A 19,406-nucleotide genomic window follows, 5' to 3' on the forward strand; every position below is an offset into this window, starting at 1 on the left:
CCACATGAAAAAACTAAATAAACAAAACAAAGGTATTGTGTCCATCTACAACTAAAATTTTTTTAAAAAGATAAAATCTCAGGTGTTTACTGTAGACAACAGGGTACACACATTCTGGCTATTCAGTGCCTCTCTGGCCTCCTGTCTTCTATCTTCTCCCTTGGTGCTCTGATACCAGCGCATGGGCACTGGGAACCAGCAGTCTCTTGACCATCTATTTTCAACTGCACATCTGTCTAAACGTTCTCTAACTCCCTCCCTGTGTTTGCTTCTGAGCATTTGTCATCTGGAATATGCAGATGACACTGTGCACCTCACTCATTTCTTATCTATGTCTTTCAAAGCAGGGCCCTTGCTAATCTTCTTAGTACTGTTACCCTCCATGCCTGGCATGCAGAAGGCACTCAAACATTTTCTGAAGAACAGATATCAACAACCACTAATGAAAAAAAAAAAAAAAAAAAAAACAACAACAAAAACCTAATGAGTGCCCAACACTCAGGCCACACTGATATACTACTGGAAGTGAAGTACCCACTTGCTGCTGGCATGCAAAGAGAGCTTCTGAGGTGTTGCCATCTTTCATGATAAAAATTTTAGCTTTATTAACTGTTAGAAGAAAAATAGGTGCCTTTCATGGGGACTGCCAAGGAAAACCCCAGCACGATGTGACAATGAAGCTCTGAGACCCATCAGTGAGCAGTGGGAGCTCAGACTCGTCTCCTCACCACTCGAGTAGCCCCACTGCAGGCCCAGCATCTGCCCACCCCAAGGCTGGTGACACCAGCTCCAGCTTCCACTTGAACCTCCTGCCAGGCAAGTCACAGTGTGTGCTCCAATCTCTCTACACCACCTCCACACACTGTCAATGATGGCAAAAAAAGGACTAATACTTTCCCCATTGGAGAGAAGCAGAGAGTGAAACTCAACTTTCTAAAGTTAGTACAAAACTTCCTTCATTATCTATCTAAATCCTTGCCTATTTTTATAGTTTGGGGGCTTAGTAAAAACACTGAAGTCCTTGCATATAATTAAAACACAAAATTTACAGAAACCCCCCAACATAAAAACATAACGACAGTGTACGAATCTACGATGCACACATTTTCGCATGATGGGGTTGAAAGACTAAAGCACTTCAATTATCTCAGGGTTTAATTAAAATGTTGCAGTCAATCAACCATAGCTGGGGGCTGATACAGCTACATAAGTGAAAAGGTCCTTGGGCCAGTACCCTGCATGACAGATAAGTACGCAATATATAAATGAATGCATCCTTTTTGTGAACAGAAAAATAAGAACCAGCCAGGGCAACATACCAATATATGAACTCAAGCTGAAATAAACGCCAGGCAGGTTGGTGAGCCATCCTAAAATCAACTAAGCAAAGGCAGTAGATGTGATCTATCTACTTGGAAAGAGACAGGGATAAGCAATCCACTACCCAACTGCCAAGTCCATGATGAACATGTTAGAAGGGCAAGTGCTTTTTTCACTATTTTCATGTGGGGGCATTCTCCTTGTTATTTTTCCTTGGGCAAGTAAAGCCTCCTGTATTTATCAAGTTGTATTTACAGTCTAATTCACAATACCTTATTTTCCCACAGTGCCCAACCCCACAGAGATAACAGCTGGAAAGCATTTTGAGCAAAAAACATAGTCTGGAGAGGGCAATTACAATGTCCTTAGTGACCTAGGATTAACACCTAGTTATCTTCAAACACTGGGAAGATCAGCAGCCTTGAACAATACAAAGCAAAATTCCCTCCGGGAAGGACTTATGCTCTGGGACCAAAGAATTGAAGAGGTCTGGAGACCAACCTGTCTCAACAGACAGCAAGATAGGAGAGTGGGGCTAACTCATTACAGTGTCAGCAGTGTAGCAGGGCTCCACAAATGTGACCCATCTGTTATACAGACAACTTCTCCCTACTTCATTTTATGTTGAATATCTACATGTAGGCCAAGTATGATGCGCAAAGGAGAACTGTGCTCCACTCTTGAGTGGTGGATGGAGCTCACGGTGACCTTCCATCCAACACAGGTGTAAATGCCTGTGACTGACTGACTCAGAAGGGGCTGAACCTGTCCTGGGTGCTGTGGGTCTGTGCCCTCCATGGGGACATGCACGCATCTATATACTCACACGGCAGATTCACTGGCGACATGAGGGGTCGGAGTGTTGTCTGGACTACAATGAAGTCCTCCTTTACTACAGAACTGCTCACCAGAGGAATCTGCTGAGTCACCCAAGATGGAAGTCTTTTTAAAAAGCCTGATAACAAGTTAACTGGACACTTTTGACTTCTTCTTCTGAAGTAATTCAAAGGATACTTTTAAAAGAAAGAGTTTCCCAAACAAAATCAGAACATTTCTAAATATTCCTTTATCATAAGATAACAAGGGAAAAAAAATCCCCTTAAAGGAGACTCCATTTAGCCTGCATTGTTAATAAGGAATTAATATGGGAACCTCTAAAATTAAATGGTTGATTTCACAGAACTGGAGGATAATTTTAATGTACAAAAAAAAAAAAAAAAAAAAAACCCCTGATTACCTAGAATACTCAGGTGATATTTTGGTAACTAGTCCAGCTTAAATTATTTGAATCAATTTGATTAGTGAAAGGAACCCAAAACTAACTAAAATGGTAATACAATTACAAAAATGCCTTAACCTTTTCTTGACAACCCACAGAGTATCAGCATGAACGTTCAGTTTCTCTGATGGGATGCAGCTCCCATAGAAACACTAAGCCCTTGGGCTCATTTTAATTACATGGTCCCACAAAGCTCTCTTTATATAGTGAGGTCTATTTCATAATTCTTACAACTTTTCATACTTCCTAATTCTACCACTATATCCACCTTAAAAAGCAATTACCCTACCACTATCAAGACTGGAAAAGGCTAACCAGATCTGTCAGGCAGTCCACCGAGTCAGAGGCACAGACCCCTGAGGGAGTGTGGCCCCAGATGGGTCAGCTCGTGGCTGCTCAGCTACTTTCAGAGCTGCTTCCCTCTTGTCTTTCAGTTATGTTCTCAACAGACAAGGCTACCAGATACTTGAAAAGCTAACAGTTCAGGTGTTATTATATTCTAGAAATTTAAGAATACACCTGAATTTCAAATGACAAATTAAATGCTGGACAGCACTACTCCTAGGTCAAGGCTGCCACCTCATCAGTTGGCAGACGCTTAGAAAAGAAAATGCTTTAGTTATCTTTAAAAGCAAAAACAAAGCAATACTTACCTTAAAAATTAATGCATTAAAAAAACAAAAATACATTCCAAAGTCCAATATAAGTTTTAAGAAATTATCAGTGCCATTATTCCCTGGCTATACAGTACCAATTCTGTTAAGGGTTTTAGTGCTAGAGTTTCAAAGTCATGTACAAAATTTCCCCCACTGGGAATTACCAAAAATGAGAGTAAACTCAGTAACGTTAGAAAACACCCACAGGAATATTTAGGATTTCTAAGCACCAAGGTTACCTGAAACAAGACATAAACCCCACAGAATAAAAGGCAGAGGCTGCTATTGAGGTGCCTAGGGAGCAGGGTATGGAAGGAAATGATGAGAAGTAGAAATTGGTGGCTTTTTAGAGCCTTTTTTGTCATCCAAAGCAGGTAATTAGGAGCCAACTAGACAATGAGCAAGAAATACTGACTTCTGTTCCAAAGAGAGAGATATATACTCATCCGTGGCCTGTGCTTACAGGGCCAAATGGAAGATCTTTTACATTTTTCTGAATAAATGGGAAAGACTTAAGAGCACTAAGAACAAATAGAAATGCAACCTTGTAAAACGTACTAGATCTACCGTGTTCCTCTTGTTTGTTTCTCCTAAGGAGCTTGTGCAGAATGTCTCCCATCGCTCCCTGACATCGTCGGGAAGATCTTTGGAGTGAGAAAAGAAGAAAAGCATTATCGGTACAATGACCCATAGTATGGGAGAGGACAGTCATGCAGACTTACCAACCCTGGGACCCGACTAGTTTCTCAAACTGTGCCTAGATAATGTTTCCTTAGACAATGTGTGCCTCTGAGCTAACATGTGAATGCATTTACAATGGAGAAATTCAACCTTCTAGAGAAGTTTTAGAGAAAAGGATATACAACTACTTTTCAGATAAAACAAAACCATGGCTATGATTTGGAGGTCTAACTACACTAAGCGGGTCATCTGACAATTCTGGCTTACCCATCCACAGATGCACACTCACACAGGCACAAGACATATCACTCAGCCACAACTTCCCTGAAAATAATCTAGAACACTTAACTGCATGACATTTCTCCTTGGTAAGGACTTAAATTATGACAAGGAACGGATTCATCACTGGGTGACAACTTTTAGTGCACATGCAATAGGCAACAGCCTCTTGAACAAATATTTGTAAGAGAAAAATAGGATACACTGGGAGGCATAATTTTGCAGCTCACTCTGAAGTAACTGTTTCAGAGACATCACATGTCACATATTCAGTGAAGTCTCAGAGTACTGCTCCTGGGACAGAAGCCCAGAGTCCACAGAGCCCTGAGGTTCCCTTTCTGAAGAGGATTCAGGGCCCGGGTTCCCATTAAAAGGCATTTGCAGTTAATTTCAAGTTAATTGCAAGCTGATTACATTTACATGGTAGGGGAAAAAGTGTCCTTTAGGAGCCAAGACCCCTCATTTTAAAGATGGAGATATGGAAGAAATGCTGACAAATGCCTTAGTATCCCAGTTAAAGGAATTTAAGGCATAGGTGAGACAGAGGTCTTCAAATAAGTTGGGGGGGACCTCAAAATACTCTAAAGTTTAAACAATTTAGTGAGCAATGTTTAACCACAACAATGGGTACACTTCCAGCATGCTGAAGCCAGCCAGCACCTACTAGAAGGACGGCAGAAATCTGAACAGAAGAACAGTGAAGACCCACATTCAAATCTCCCAATCTGTAAAACATGAAGAAACTCCACAAACAGCTATTAAAAATGCTACCAAGTACTTCTATTTACCCTTGATCTCACAAAGATGTAACCCAAATTGCGAGAACTCACCTTTGATGAGCTGCTGCACAGCAGCACTATTGGGACCTTTGTCAGCACTGTGCACGATACAGTTGGCTATCCTCGTGAGGTGTCCCATGTAACCGTGCCGTCTTCCTCCCTCGGCCCTGACAAGGGGAAGGACAAATGTTCATATTCCACACATGACAGACACTTGGTGAATACTGTGAACAGGGCACCAAAGAGAATGACAAAATGGATAGAAAAAGGAGGAGAAACCAAGGAGTGGAGGGTGCAAGAGTGTCCCTGAGCAGCAAGGCCAGGAGGCCTGAACCATTCTCGGGAAGAACAGACGCAACCTCAAGACAGCACAGTCTCCTCAAAATATACGAAACAATCACTAATTATAGTCTCTTAAACGTACTCTCACTGATGTCTAATGTAAGAGTAAAGAATGGGGGGCAGAATTTTGCTGGTTTGTTTTCCTAAAAGACATCAAATTTTAGTCTATCAATTGACAGAAATAATTATCTACCAGTAGCACTCCTCAAGGTAAGACCTGGAGATCTGAAGGGTGGCCAAGACAGGCAGTGAACCTGCACTTGCCAATAAACCACTTTGAACATGGGCATATAAACCTAGTCCTCCTTCCTTTTTATTCCTGGGGATTCTAATCTTCCCAACCTTGATCCATCTTTACATTTAGACAAACCTTTCACGTCACTATAACTTTTCTGCCTCTTTACAAAGTATCAAGACTTTAAACTCTATGAAAGACTTTATTTTTCTTTTTTATTACAAATAGTGGGGTACAAACTGAAGCGATTTTTCTTAAGGGAGAAAAACCTTTCAGAAGCCACTAAAAATTCATCCTATGCTTGGAGGCTGGCCTAGGAAAAAAATGTATCTGCTGGAAAATCTTAAATGGCCTGGGGTAACCTAATGCTCACAACCCCTAAGGCTGATCTCAATACGCTAAGAGTTTCTTTTAGTTCCACAATAAGAATCAGACACTCCAGCAGGAGCAACTTAGCAAAACCCTGGCTCAAAACAAAAAAGGCTGGGCATGTGGTACAGCACACAGTACAGGGAAAAAAGAAGATCCAGAAACCCAAGTGCTCTTATGGACAGCCCACAGGTGAGAACAAAGGCCCTTCTCTGCAAGGCTTTAGACTGGGGCTTCCAAAGTGTTCCAAGCCTCTGGTGTAAGGCACATCAGGAAATCTGCTTCAGGACACCTTTAAGTGGGGGCAACACTTTCAGATGGCCTTTAGAGGATGGGCTTACAGGGAGAGCGGAGTACACAGGATACTTAGGTGCTTGCAGTGAAGAGGTGAAGAGAGAATGGAAGGTTAGGAAAGGAAGGGCACGGAGGAGCCAAGATAGGCTCCAAGATGGGGTTGGATGTCAAATGGGCCACACATAGGACTCCCCAAAAAAGCTCTGTTTGGAATAATATGTCTGACGTTTACCCATACTAGCCCCTTGCCACACAAACTAAATGCCAATCTCCCACACAGAGTCAAATCAAAACCCTGTTAGTGCTTACGAATTCTTAAGTTAATCTTCAAAAATTAAACCTCACAAAGTAAAGCTGACATATATCATGAGGCACCTAGCTCTCCTGGGGATACAGACAAATCTAAGTAGAGATTACGCAGCAAGAAAACTCCCTAGAGAGAATCAACTTTAAAGGGCTACAAGACAGCTTTCTGGGGAGATGGGAACATTCTGTCTTGACCATGGTGGTTGTTACATGACTTCATGCCTCAGTCACAATTTCTAGGACTGTACACCTAAAAAGGATGAAATCTTGCCACATGAAAATTTTACCTAAATAAACCTGTCTGAAAAACAAGTACAATCTCTTCAAAAAGTGATGCTGGGAAAACTGGTGATTCACATGCAGAAGAATGAAAGTATATGCCTCTTAAAATCAACTAAAAATGTACCCAAGACCTAAATGCAAGACCTGAAACTAAAACTGATAGAAAAAAATATAAAGGAAACACTTTGAGACATTGGGCTGGACAAAAGTTTGCAGGGGGGGGGGTGGCAGGCGGGCCAAATGATCTCAACAGACATCTCTTAATACACACACAAATGGCCAACAGACACAGGGAAAAAACCTCAACATTGCCAGTCGTCAGGAAAATGCAAATCAAAACCAGAAGGAGATACTACTATCTCACCCCAGTGAGGGAGTTACCATCAAAAACACACAAATAAACGCCAGCAATCATGAGGAAAAAGGCAAAATGTATTTCTGCAGTTGGTGGGAACATAAAGTAGTGGAACCACTAGCAAAATAGTAGAGAAGGTTCTTGAAAAATGACAAGTAGAAATACCATAGGATTCCATAATCCCATTACCGGGACTCTACCAAAAACAGACGAAATGAAGCTGTGGAAGAGATGCCTCCACTTCCATATTTCTTGGAGCTCAGTTCACACAGCCAAGATGTCTCTCAGCAGATAAATGAATACAGAAAAGATGATATATACACACACAATGAGAAGAATCAAATCCTGTCATCTGTGGCAATGTGGATGAAATTGGAGCCATGATCTTAAAAGTGAAATAAGTCAGGCACAGACAAATACTGTATGTTCTCACACATGTGGGAGCTAAAAAAAAGACAATCTCAAACAAGAGTCAAACAGTGGCCACAAGAGGCCAGGAAAGGGAACAGGAAGAGGGCAGAGAGAGTGAACCCTGGTATGCTACAGCACACAGCAGAGTGACTATAACTTACCACATTTCTCAAAATAACCAGAAGAAATGGAGTTTGAGATTCCCAGCATAAATAAATGCTGATCACCCCTAATTTGATCTCCACACATACATGCAAATTATCACATAGTAATCCATACAACTATTTTACACACACACACACACACACACACACACACACACACACACACACACACACACACACACGAAGGGCATCTAAAGAGTGTTTCACATACCTGCCCTATGCTAGCTGCTTCAGAGGTCCCAGGGCATCAGAGGAATGCCTACTACAGACACAGCTACTATGACAGAGCTGCATACACATATCAACTAACATTTCACATAGCCTTGTAATTAGCAAAAAAATTTTCTAGGAAAAAACTATTAAGCAATTTCCCCTCTTTAGTTCCATGTACCCAGGAACTGAACTCTACACTGAGAATGGGAACCTGATGTACAATGAGTTGGAGTAAGACAAACATGCTAAGCTAACCACCATCAACAAGGACTTGACTTCATGACTCTTCATCATTCAATTCCACGTTATTCTAAAAAAAAAAATTAGACTTCCAAAAAGGCCTAGGGGTTCCAAAGACAACACAAACATTTCTACTAAGGAGGAGGAGAAGGGGGCAGGAGTGGGAGAATAAAAAAAATATGTTATCTGTTACAAATGTAAGTTATTTCATCTTTCTTTAAGGAGGGCAAGGTGTGTGTGTATGGGGGGGTGGTCTTCAAATTCTAAATCAAACAATCCTTTTTGAAAAAAATTCACTTACTGTTTCTTCTCATTCATTTCCCAGGCTTCAAGTATTCGTTCTATTAATTGGCATTTTTGGAAGAGCTAAAAAGAAAAAAAAAAAAAAAGAAAGAAAAGAAAGAAAAAGAATATTCTAGTTAGCATTTACTTAAATGTCAAAACATAGAAACTTTATAGTAAAATAGATAACTAGTTGGACAGAACAGGGGTGTGTGCATGGGCAGCAAGTTTTACAGGTAACTGGCCAACGCACATACAACCAGGGGACAAGTTTGCCTCAGACCCTCAGAATACTTCAGGAATCAACAAGACCCATGCCCCCAAGAGTGTGTACTGGGAAACACACTGCCACGGGGCTGTCCCAAGTGAGCAAACCCTGTGACCTAAGGCAAAGACAAGATATGGTAGCTGGGAAAATTCGGTCAAAAATACAGAGCCTGACCAAAATTAAAATGAAATTAGAAGTATGGCTTTTAATTCAGAATCTAAACCAATATGTGTACTTTTAAAATTTGAGCTACACTAACTCCATGTGTACAGAAGTTATCGTACTGATATTAAAAACAGGCATGTCTTATCAAAACCTTGCACATCAATGTCAGCTACTGTGAGCTCATCAGTGGATGTGCAAGGCCAGCTTCATTCAGATGGTGCTCCAGCTGCCCAGTACTTGGCTATTTCCAGCTAGTCTTTCCTATCTTCCAGGTTTGAGAGTAACCCAAGGATGAGCTAGAAACCTTCATGAAACCACAGAACTTCAAAAGAAATTTGAGACTAACCAGTAAAATCACCATATATTTTACAGAGCAGAGACCTCAAGAAAAGTCTCACTCAACATCACAGAACTTGCCTTGCCAAACTTTCAGGCCTGTGTTCAGCATCAGAAACCAAACTCTTTTTTTTAAAAAAAGTGTGTGTGTATGTATATATATATGTGTGTGTGTGTGTGTGTGTGTGTGTATATATATATTTAGTTGTTGATAGACCTTCATCTTATTTATTTATATGTGGTGCTGAGAATCAAACCCATTGCCTCACACATGCCAGGCAAGTGCACTATGGCTGAGCCATAGTCCCAGCCCCAGAAACCAAACTCTTAATGCTAAGAATTTAGAAGTTCTCTGAAATATTTACATTTCTATGTTTTTTTTAATCTCCAAAGGATGGACAATGGATGGATGAAGGGATATAAAACACATACACACACACATTTATGTTAAATATTAAAATATAATTAAATATATAATATTTTATTTATTGATTGATTATGGCATCAGGGATTGAATCCGGGGGCATTTAACCACTGAGCCATATCGCTAACCCTTTTCTTAATAATATTTTGAGATAGGGTCTCATTAAGTTGCTGAAGCTGGCTTTGAACTCATGATCCTCCTGCTTCAGCCTCTTAAGCCACTGGGATTACAGGTGTGCACCACTGCACTCAGCATCCAAAAGATATATTTTAAAAACTCAATTTTACCAAAAAAACAGGCCAACCTAGATATTTTTTCTTTAAAAGTTCATCTAATGACTTTTTATCATTTATTAGAAGTGAATGAACCCATGACAGTGAAATCTAAATAAAATCTGTTCTTAAATCTCAATGTTACATACTAAAGTGCTACACTGCAATAAAGAGAAAACAGTGGAAGTTAAAGAAAACCAAATAAGCTCACGTGTTTCAATAACAAACTGTCACCAGTGGAGTCCTGATCAGTAATTGTGCCATCTTCTGTGTTTTCAAAAGGACTGGCAAGAATCAGTGCAATACAAATTTCCACTTGTGTATGCAAGAAGTTATTCCAAGTATATTTGAAGAACATGTCCTACAAAAGAAAAAACAGTGTTTTCTTTAGTTACCGCAATGTTTAAACAACCTCTTTGCTATCTTTACAGAATAGTGATTTATTAAAGGAAAAATGGTTTTCAAGTGGTTTGAGATGCTACTCAATAGCATAAACAACGTATTTGTTCATGCAACATGCCATGGAATCTAACACAATTCAACAATAAGCATATGAAGAAAAGATAGTAATAAATTTCTCAGAGAATTAAGTACTTTGTATTCAAAGCAACTAATGCAGACATAAGTTCAGAAAATTTTCAAAGAGATTTATAAGAATTTCATTTTGATCCAACAAGTATTTATTGGTGCTTTTGTGCATGACTCCATGTCAAGTGCAATAACTCCCAGAACTGTAGCAAAACTATGAGAGGTGACAGCATGTGATCTTCCCAAAAGCATAAGGGTTTTCCAAATTACCCTTGATGTTAGTATTGGAAAAGGCAAAAACATCACAGAAGAAAAGACAATTTCTATAAGCACAAAATAGTATTTACAATATAGTTGAATTTAACTATTTCAATATGAAAACATAGGCTTAGTGACACATCCAGAAGACTTTATGTTCTACAGTAATATGTCACTTAATCGGTTTCAAAAACATCTCAGTGGCCCTAGGAAGTACAGTGGCATGGTTGATGGTATGTATTGGCTTGCCACTGGGTGACTTCAGCCTTGGCCTTACCACTCAGTACTCACGGGAAGGTATGCCCTCTCTGGGTATGATCTGAAAAACAGATAACTCCCTCATATTCAGGAGCTTTATACCTGGTAGCATATGAAAGTATAAGGTACATGTTATAACCCCAGTCTTGTAGTGAGCAAATACCTCATTTGGAACATCCCCCCCAAATCTGCTAAATGTATGCTATGACCAGATACCTTGTGAAACCTGCTAAGTGTTAACCCTCATGACTCCTGTGCTGTGTGTGGGTGGCAGAATGGACAGAACAAACACAGGCTCTGGAGCTGGGCTGTGCATTCTAAGCTCAAACCATGGCCTGGGGAAATGCAGAGGCCTGGGAAGCCCAGATCAGTCCTGAGGTTTTCCTCCTCCTTTCCACTGATGAGCAGATTAACAGCTGTCTCAGAGGAGATTAACAATTATCTCAAGCTAAAAGACCTTATGGCCTTGGATCCATGAGATATACCCCAATGTAAAGGAGATGAAGGCTCATCCTTTTGCAAATTTTGAACAGAAACCAGTGCTACAATTGGCAGGCATGATTTGTATGAGACCAGGCTGCTGGGGAGGGCCTAGTCATCTTTGGAAGGCTGTATCATACAGTTCTTCACACAGCAACAATAAGTGACTCTTCAACAATCAGCAGCATCCAAAATTTTTTATAAGACTTAGAAAGACATTGATATATACTATCAATTTGTAATGCTGAGTTATAGATTCATGAACATCAAGGGCGATTCAAATCTCTGTGAGGAAGAATCTTACCAATATGACTCCAATGCTGTTCAGTTCCATAAGATCCCCATTTATACTGCTGGTATTGGTTTGCAGCAGGCTAGATATCAACCTAATCACATTCAGCCGAGTGTTCCCCACGGGAGGATCCAGTACACCCCAGGTAGTCTTCATCACACTTTTCTGAGGAAGAAAAGGTTTCCAATCAAATTCAGTTAAAGAAAAAACAAACAATCAAAAGGTCTACATGCTGACACACACACAGTTAACCCTATAAATTATTTAAACTAAATTCTATGCTTAGGAGAAAATAAGCCACTGTTCATAGCTTTAACAGATGATGAAATAATCAAGCAATTTCCCTGAACTATAAATTTCTAAGAGATCAAGTGTATCCCTACCAATATTCCAATCTGTCATGAGCAGAAAACATATAGAACAACAACAACAACAAAAAACTAGAATATTTCAAATTCAGACCAGAAATCTAAGAAACTAAAAAGAGTTTACAAGTGCTTTTGGAACATAGTCCTTAGTCTGTATCAAATCCATGATAAAAATACATGCCTCTGTGTCATAGACCTGAAACATGACTAACCTAAACTTGTCCTTGTCCATCAAGGAGATTTCTATAGTTTGAAATTACTAAAGACAGAAGCAATGGGGGCTGGAGCTATAGATCAGTGGCAGAGTGCTTGCCTAGCATGCATGAGGCCTTGGATTTGATCCTTAGCACCACACAAAAACAAACAAATAAAATAAAGGCATGCTTTCCACCTACCACTCAATAAATAAATAAATAAATAAAAGACAGAAGCAGAATGTTAGAAGTCTGATGGGAAGAGTGACAAATGGCACTCTTGGCAGCCATAATGCCCCTTCTGAAGGTCCATCAACAAGACCAGTAGATGTCTCACTCCCTTCTCCAGAGGGAATTGTAAGGTTAACTAACAAAGCTTCACTGTGGCCGAGTGCAAGTCAGTGGTGGAGCCTTTGCCTAACATGTGTGAGACAGTGGGCGGAGCCATTGCCTAGCACTGTGTGCTCACAGCAACGATGAAAGCAAAACCTCCAAGGCCTGCTCACACTCCTCATGGTTTAACAAAATCAGGTCAGCTGCTCAGTCCTGAAGTAAAAGAGAAGCTGCAACACAAAGCACCTCAGTCTTGAATCAGTCTTGAATTTGATGGCCAAGAACCATCAAATGCTGCCTACTCGTCCACCTTGGGAGAAGCTAGGGGCCACCTAGGAAACAGGCCAGGTCCTTCACCATATACCTCTTCTCTCTGCTCCTTCTCCTGCCTCCATCTTCCCTTTGTACGTTCTCCTCTCCTAAACCCTCTTCTTTCTTTACCCTCCTTTTCTTGTTCCTAGGACTGACTTGAGGGATGCCGCTGACTATTAAGCACCAATAGAAGCTCTTTCCACAAGAGTGAGTGAGTGCCCACACTATGGTCTACACCCAACACAGGCTGAATGTAGATGTGTGGCGGTGGCTGCAATGACTGAAACGGCCCAGCAGGATTCCACAAAGTCTAAGTGTCAAGCGGAAACTCCTAATTTTCAATGATGGCACTAGAGAACACCTGAAGAGACAATCCAGATGCTGGACTAGAGAGTATGGACACACCTCTTCTGTGCTTCCCCTTTCCCCAAATAGTTAAACCAAAATCATCTTATATAGAACTCAGAAACCAGTATCCTAAAATTGCAATAACCCACATAAAAGACAGCCATGGAGATACACACGGTATAGTACAGTGGATCCAAACATACAGGGCAAAAGGAAGGAGGAATGTGGGAGAACTAGTGCAGAAGCAGGACTCTCACAAGACAGAACACTTTATCTGACTTCAGAAGTAAATGCTTCTTACCCTAATCTAAATCTGAGGCACGGTGTGGATAGGAGGAACATCACTTGGCCTGTTGATACCCTACCACAGTTCTCCACTGGGTATTTTAGAAGGCCACATACATACGGCTGATGTCCTCCTTTGCAGGTTTCCACTTGTCCACACTCAGACTCGCACACACATGGTCCCTCCTGAAAACTTCACACCCAGGTCCCATGTTTTCCATGCCGCGCACTGAAACTTCAATCCACTATTTCTTAAACAAGTTCATTTGTTCCTAACTGTCTCCACTATTCACAAGAAAATGCAATTTCAAAGATCAGAGCCTGAAAATTTAACTTTACCTCAGGATGTGAAAAGAACGTGCTATAAGAAGAAAATTGCTTATTTTATTGGAACATAAGGATCTAAGAATTTATAGACAAAACAAAAATCTGAGTTTCCTAAGCAGACAAGTATTCAGTTCAATTTCTTTTTCAATCACCAATTTAGACAATCTATATAGTAAAAGCCAGTTAAAAATGAGTGTGGGAGCAGGACTGGCAACACATTTTTGAACCTATCTTGCATGTGCTGATCACAGCCCGTCCCGTGACTCCCAGGGAGCACACTCTGCAATGACCCAACTGCTGGCTAGCCAGCCAAGCTTCGGACGGATCACCTACCTTGGGTGGCTCAAGCAGGAGTTCATGAAAAGATCTGAGTCTTCCTCTGATGGCTTCTAGAACACTCTTGTTGACTGAACAAGCTGAATGACTCATGCCTGGTGGGCAGATCTCTATATGGCCTTCAAATCTTGAAACAAAGCAAGGTTTCTTTAGTTATTACAATTTCAGGATAGATCCTTTAAGGTGCTCCCTATACCCATGTAGGCAAACATTTAATGACTACATAATTACATGATAATGATGACATCAATAGTAAGCTAGAAAGTACAATAAAATGAAAGAGGGTGTATTAAAACTTTGTCGAGGATCAGCCAATGTGACATGAAACACAAAAAGGGCTACTGATCTAGTGAGAGATGTGATTTCTCCACATTCTCCTAAACCTTGTAACTCCTATGACTTACACTGATAGCATTGTCATTAACTGACAAGAAAATCTGGAAAGCAAACAGCAATCAGATCCCTGAAATATAGAGGACATCATATTGCCCACCAGTTTGAGATGTTTGTTAACAAACAGATCTGTACTTGCTTGGGTAATCAACACTGTGAACTACTTAAAAGATTAAAATTGCTCTTTTACGTGAAAAAAAAAAATCAATTGACAGTCATTATGACCCTCTGGAATTAACTCCAAAATCCCAACTAGTTTAACTAAATTGCCAGAAGTCAAGATTGGGTTGAGCAGGGATGCACCCCCTGGTGGTCCAAGGACAGAGTTCCAGGAGAGGAGGGAAGACAGCAGGAGTAAATGAAAATGGGAGTGTGAAGTTCAAACGAAAAAGTAGACCTGAACGTGGATGCCGACTCCACAACAGTGAGAACAGCAGGTTAACAATGCCACCACTGCTGCAAGGCGGCCTGTGGCCAAGTTCACCTCTTCACTTACCAGTTATTTTGTGTAATGTGGACAATGGGATCACACTAGAACATCTCTCCCAGGACTGCTATGAGAAGCATGAGAACCCAAGGGCTGAGAGCACTGCCTAGTATAGAGCCAGCACCCCATGTGGATCTGCTATTGCTACTGATGTGGGAAAAGAGTCCCGGGCCAGCAATTCTCAGCCAGAGAGCCATATAGAACAGTTTCTGAACTTGAACTACTAGGAAAGGGGGAAGAGAGACGCCCTCTGATTTTTATTATAGCTATTTTTTAACATGTAAGAGTCTTAGTAATTTATATAACCAAATATGGCCTTCATTATAGTTTCTACCTAGGGTGATGTCCAAAAGTCCTTTATAACCCCACAATTCTATGAATAATTTTTTTCTTCTAAATTCACTTTTGTATAGAATAATAAGAACAGGTATGTTTGCTTTCCTTCCATTTTCTTAGCCATATTTCTAGAACAACTGTCCTCTCCTTATTTATGTAAAAGAAATATTAAGCTACACACGATTCCTTAATCATTCATATAAGTTTTATTCATCCAATTATATTGAGCATCAATTTATGTACCAGCCCTGACCTGCATGCTATTATAGTCAGTGTCTATGGTGCTCTTAAAACATTTATGCTAGTCTCCAACGACTTTCCATTGCAACAACGGTTCATTTTTAATGTGAAGTAGGTACTTGGGTGACGTACTGCAATATATCTGTCTACAGGAAATGGGAAATATTTTTACAAACTGGCTGTATTACTCTCTGCAGGCCCAACAATGAGGTGTGATACTTCAGCTGCTCCAGTGTTACCAGCATCGAGCACTGTCCACTTCCTTCCAATGGCTACTTTAGCCGCAAAGGGCTGCAAGGTGGCTCCCAAAGTGTAATATCCACATTTTAGTTGTCAGAGCCTGTGAACACCACCTTAGTAGGAAAAGGGCCTTTGAAGAGGTGATCAATGGAGGCTGTTGAGAAGAGAGTACTAGATTATGCAGGGGGGTTAAATATCATCCCAAGCGTCCTTCTAGAGGAGAAGGCAATACGAAGATAGGTAGTGACCAGAGGCCAAGCAGTGCCAAGAGTCACTAGAAGATTGGAGAGGCAAGGAATGGTCTCCTAAGCACCACCAGGTGATGCATCCCTGCTTAACCCAATCTTGACTTCTGGCAATCAGAACTGTGACAGAATAAATTATTGTTGTTAAAAGCCACAAAGTGTGAGGGCATTTGTTTACAGCCACAGGTAACATACCTTCTTCAAAGGGTATGCAGTGGTATCTCAATGTGTTTTAACTTGGATCTCATAAATAACAAAGGATGTTGGTCAATTTTCATGTATTTATTTACGTTCATGCATATGTGTGTGTGTGTGTGTGTGTGTATACAAAGACATAGACCCACACACATATATATTTCTTTTTTTTTTCTTTCCAATTTTTAGTTGTCAATGGATCTTTTGTTTGTTTATATGTGGTGCTGAGGATTGAACCCAGGGCCTCACACATGCCAGGCAAACAATCTACCACAGGCCATGACTCCAGCGATGCCTTTTATTCTTTAGCTCTCTATTCACATCTTTTTTATCTTTTGGTGGGGGAACTGGGGATTAAATCCAGGGATGTTCTACCACTGAGTTACATTCTCAGTCCTTTTCTTTGGGGAGAGGATTTTGCTAAATTGCTGGGGCTGGTCTTGAACTTGTGATCCTCCTGCCTTAGTCTCCTGAATCTCTGGATTACATAGGCATAGGCACCACAGAAACTGGCTCTGCTCAATTCTTCGGACCTTAAAATTTGGTTGTTTTCTTGTTATTAAAGACACACACACACACACACACACACACACACACACAGTGTATATGGTTTTTTATTGTTCTAGATGTAAGTTCTTCCTCACACATCTGCTCTGTAAATATTTTCTGGCAAACTGTCTTACCTTCCAAATAGCAGAATTACATTTTTTTTTTTAAAGTAGACTGTTAGAATGAATCAGACATTGTCACTCTATCATTCTTATCCCCAGGGCCCCTCCCCTCCCTTTTCTTCTGGAAATTTCATAGCTTTAGTATTAATGCTTAGTTCTAGAATCCACTTTAAGTTCATTCTTCATAATCCATAAGGAACCTACAGAGGTCCAACCTTTTTGCACATGAACATCCAATAGTTCTATGAACATCTCTTGAAGATGCTACCTTTTCTTCACTGAACTACCTCCACACCTGTCACAAATCCCACCTATGCAGGTCTCCCTCTGCACTCTAGGTTCTGTTTCAGTAGTCTTTATGTCTATTCTTTTACCACCAGATCCTAGCTTCATGATAATCCCTGAAGCCACAGAGCATAAGCCTTCCAATGTTGTCTTTCTCTTGCAACATTGTTTTGCATCTATTGTATTTGCTTTGGATCTCGATATAAATTTTAAAATCAGCTTGATTTTAAAAAATCCTCACTTAGATTTGGATTGAAATGGCAACAAATCTACAAATACATTTGGGGAGAACTGGCACCTTAACAAACACTGAATGCTTTAATACATGAACATAGTATTTCTATTTATGTCAGCTTTGATTTCATCAATGTTGCCATTTTCAGCATTAAACTATGTACATTTTGTCTGGGTCTATTTTTTGAAATTTCACATTCCAATTATTCATTGATAGTAATAAAAGTACATTTTTAATACTGACTTTTGCATTCTGCAATATACTCGTTAGATCTAAGAGGATTTTGGGGGCTGGGGTTGTGGCTCAGCGGAAGAGAGCTCTCCTAGCATGTTCGGGGCGCTGGGATCCTCAGCACCACATAAAAATAAATAAATAAAATAAAGGTATTGTGTCCAAGTGTAATAAAAAACAAATATGAAAAATAAAAAAAGATCTAAGAGGATTTTGTTTGGCTTTGGGACATTCTTCAGGATTTTTACAAAGACAACACCTGTGACAGTTTTACATTGTCTTTTCCAATCTGGATGAGTTTCCTCTCTGGCCTTCCACACTGGCAAGAGTCTCCTGTAAGCAGCTGAGCAGACATCCCAGCAGTGAGTATCCTAGCTCTGGCTCCCAATTTGGAGGAAAAGCTTTTCAGTCTCTGACCATTAAGCCAGACGCAGTGGCACACGCCTGTAATCACAGTGGCCCAGGATATGGATTATGACTTCTCATAATCCATATTATGACAGGAGGACCTCGAGTTCAATACGAGCCTCAGCAACAGCAAGGTGCTAATAAACAAATCAGTGAGACTCTATCTCTAATACAAAATAGAGCCGGGGATGTGGCTCAGTGGTCAAGTGCCCGTGAGTTCAATCCCCAGTCTCCCCGCCCCACCCCACCAAAGGCTACCAATGGAGTTCTCATAGAAGGGCTTTATCAGTTTTATTAGTTTGTTGATATTTGAAGGACACAAGAACTGTGCATTCCCAAGATACACTGATCTTGAGTATCATACTTCCAATACATTGTTAGACTGTTAGATTTGACTTGCTGGTATTTCTTGAGGAATTCTGCATCTAAGCTCTTGTGGAATCTTGTTGTACACTTTTCTTTCCTATATTGTTTTTGTTGAGCTTCAGAGTGGAGTGCTCTTTATAACCTGAGTTGGAAAGTGTTCCCTCTTCTACTTTCTGTTGAAATCCTTACATATTTGGTAGAACTCATCAATGGAGCCTTTCTAGTTGAGTAGGAAATTTTTTGTTGAAGGTTTGAACAATGAATTCAGTTTCTAACGGATATGGGACTATTAATGCCACCTACTTCTTTTTTGGTGATACATATAAGAAAAGTCTGACTGTAGGGATTTCCTTCTGTTTCCTCATGGAACTTTTATAATTTTAGGATCATTGTTTAGTTCTACCATCCATTGAGTTAATTTTTACATAATGTGCAACACAAAAATGATCTTTGGCATTTGTTCAAGGAAGTTAAATTACTTCTTTCCCTAAATTGTTTGTCATTTATTTGTTATTATTCTTTTAATGTCCATAGGAACAGTTGGCAGCCCTCTTACTGCTGTTACTCTTACATACTGTTGTGGTTTTTTGTTTTTCTTTTTAATTTGTATCTTTTTATTTTTTTTCTTACTCAAGCTAGTTAAAGGTTTATCATTGATCTTTTCAAAGAACCAGCTTTTGGTTTCATGGATTTTTTTCTCTTCTTACTTCTAGAATTACCCAACCCCTACTCTCTCTCTAGCCCACAGAGCTGGGGATCAAATCCAGGGGTGCTCTATCACTAAAAGCTACATCTCTAGCCCT

General features: G+C 40.2%; 1 protein-coding gene across 33 annotated transcripts in view; it reads right to left on the minus strand.

Annotated features, from left to right (window-relative positions):
• The window catches only part of Ppp6r3 (protein phosphatase 6 regulatory subunit 3), a 135,654-nt gene that overhangs the window by 32,356 nt on the left and 83,892 nt on the right, over nucleotides 1–19,406 (minus strand). For all 33 annotated transcript variants that reach the window (XM_078045462.1, XM_078045458.1, XM_021731730.3 and 30 more), the window contains 6 exons: nucleotides 14,269–14,398; nucleotides 11,781–11,933; nucleotides 10,164–10,313; nucleotides 8,507–8,571; nucleotides 5,046–5,161; nucleotides 3,814–3,899 (listed from right to left, as the gene is read on the minus strand). In XM_078045462.1, the coding sequence (XP_077901588.1) occupies nucleotides 3,814–3,899; nucleotides 5,046–5,161; nucleotides 8,507–8,571; nucleotides 10,164–10,313; nucleotides 11,781–11,933; nucleotides 14,269–14,398 (700 nt within the window). The remainder of the gene's footprint in view (nucleotides 1–3,813; nucleotides 3,900–5,045; nucleotides 5,162–8,506; nucleotides 8,572–10,163; nucleotides 10,314–11,780; nucleotides 11,934–14,268; nucleotides 14,399–19,406) is intronic.

The sequence above is a fragment of the Ictidomys tridecemlineatus genome, chromosome 4 (genome assembly GCF_052094955.1).
Source record: "Ictidomys tridecemlineatus isolate mIctTri1 chromosome 4, mIctTri1.hap1, whole genome shotgun sequence".
Lineage (NCBI taxonomy): Eukaryota > Metazoa > Chordata > Mammalia > Rodentia > Sciuridae > Ictidomys > Ictidomys tridecemlineatus.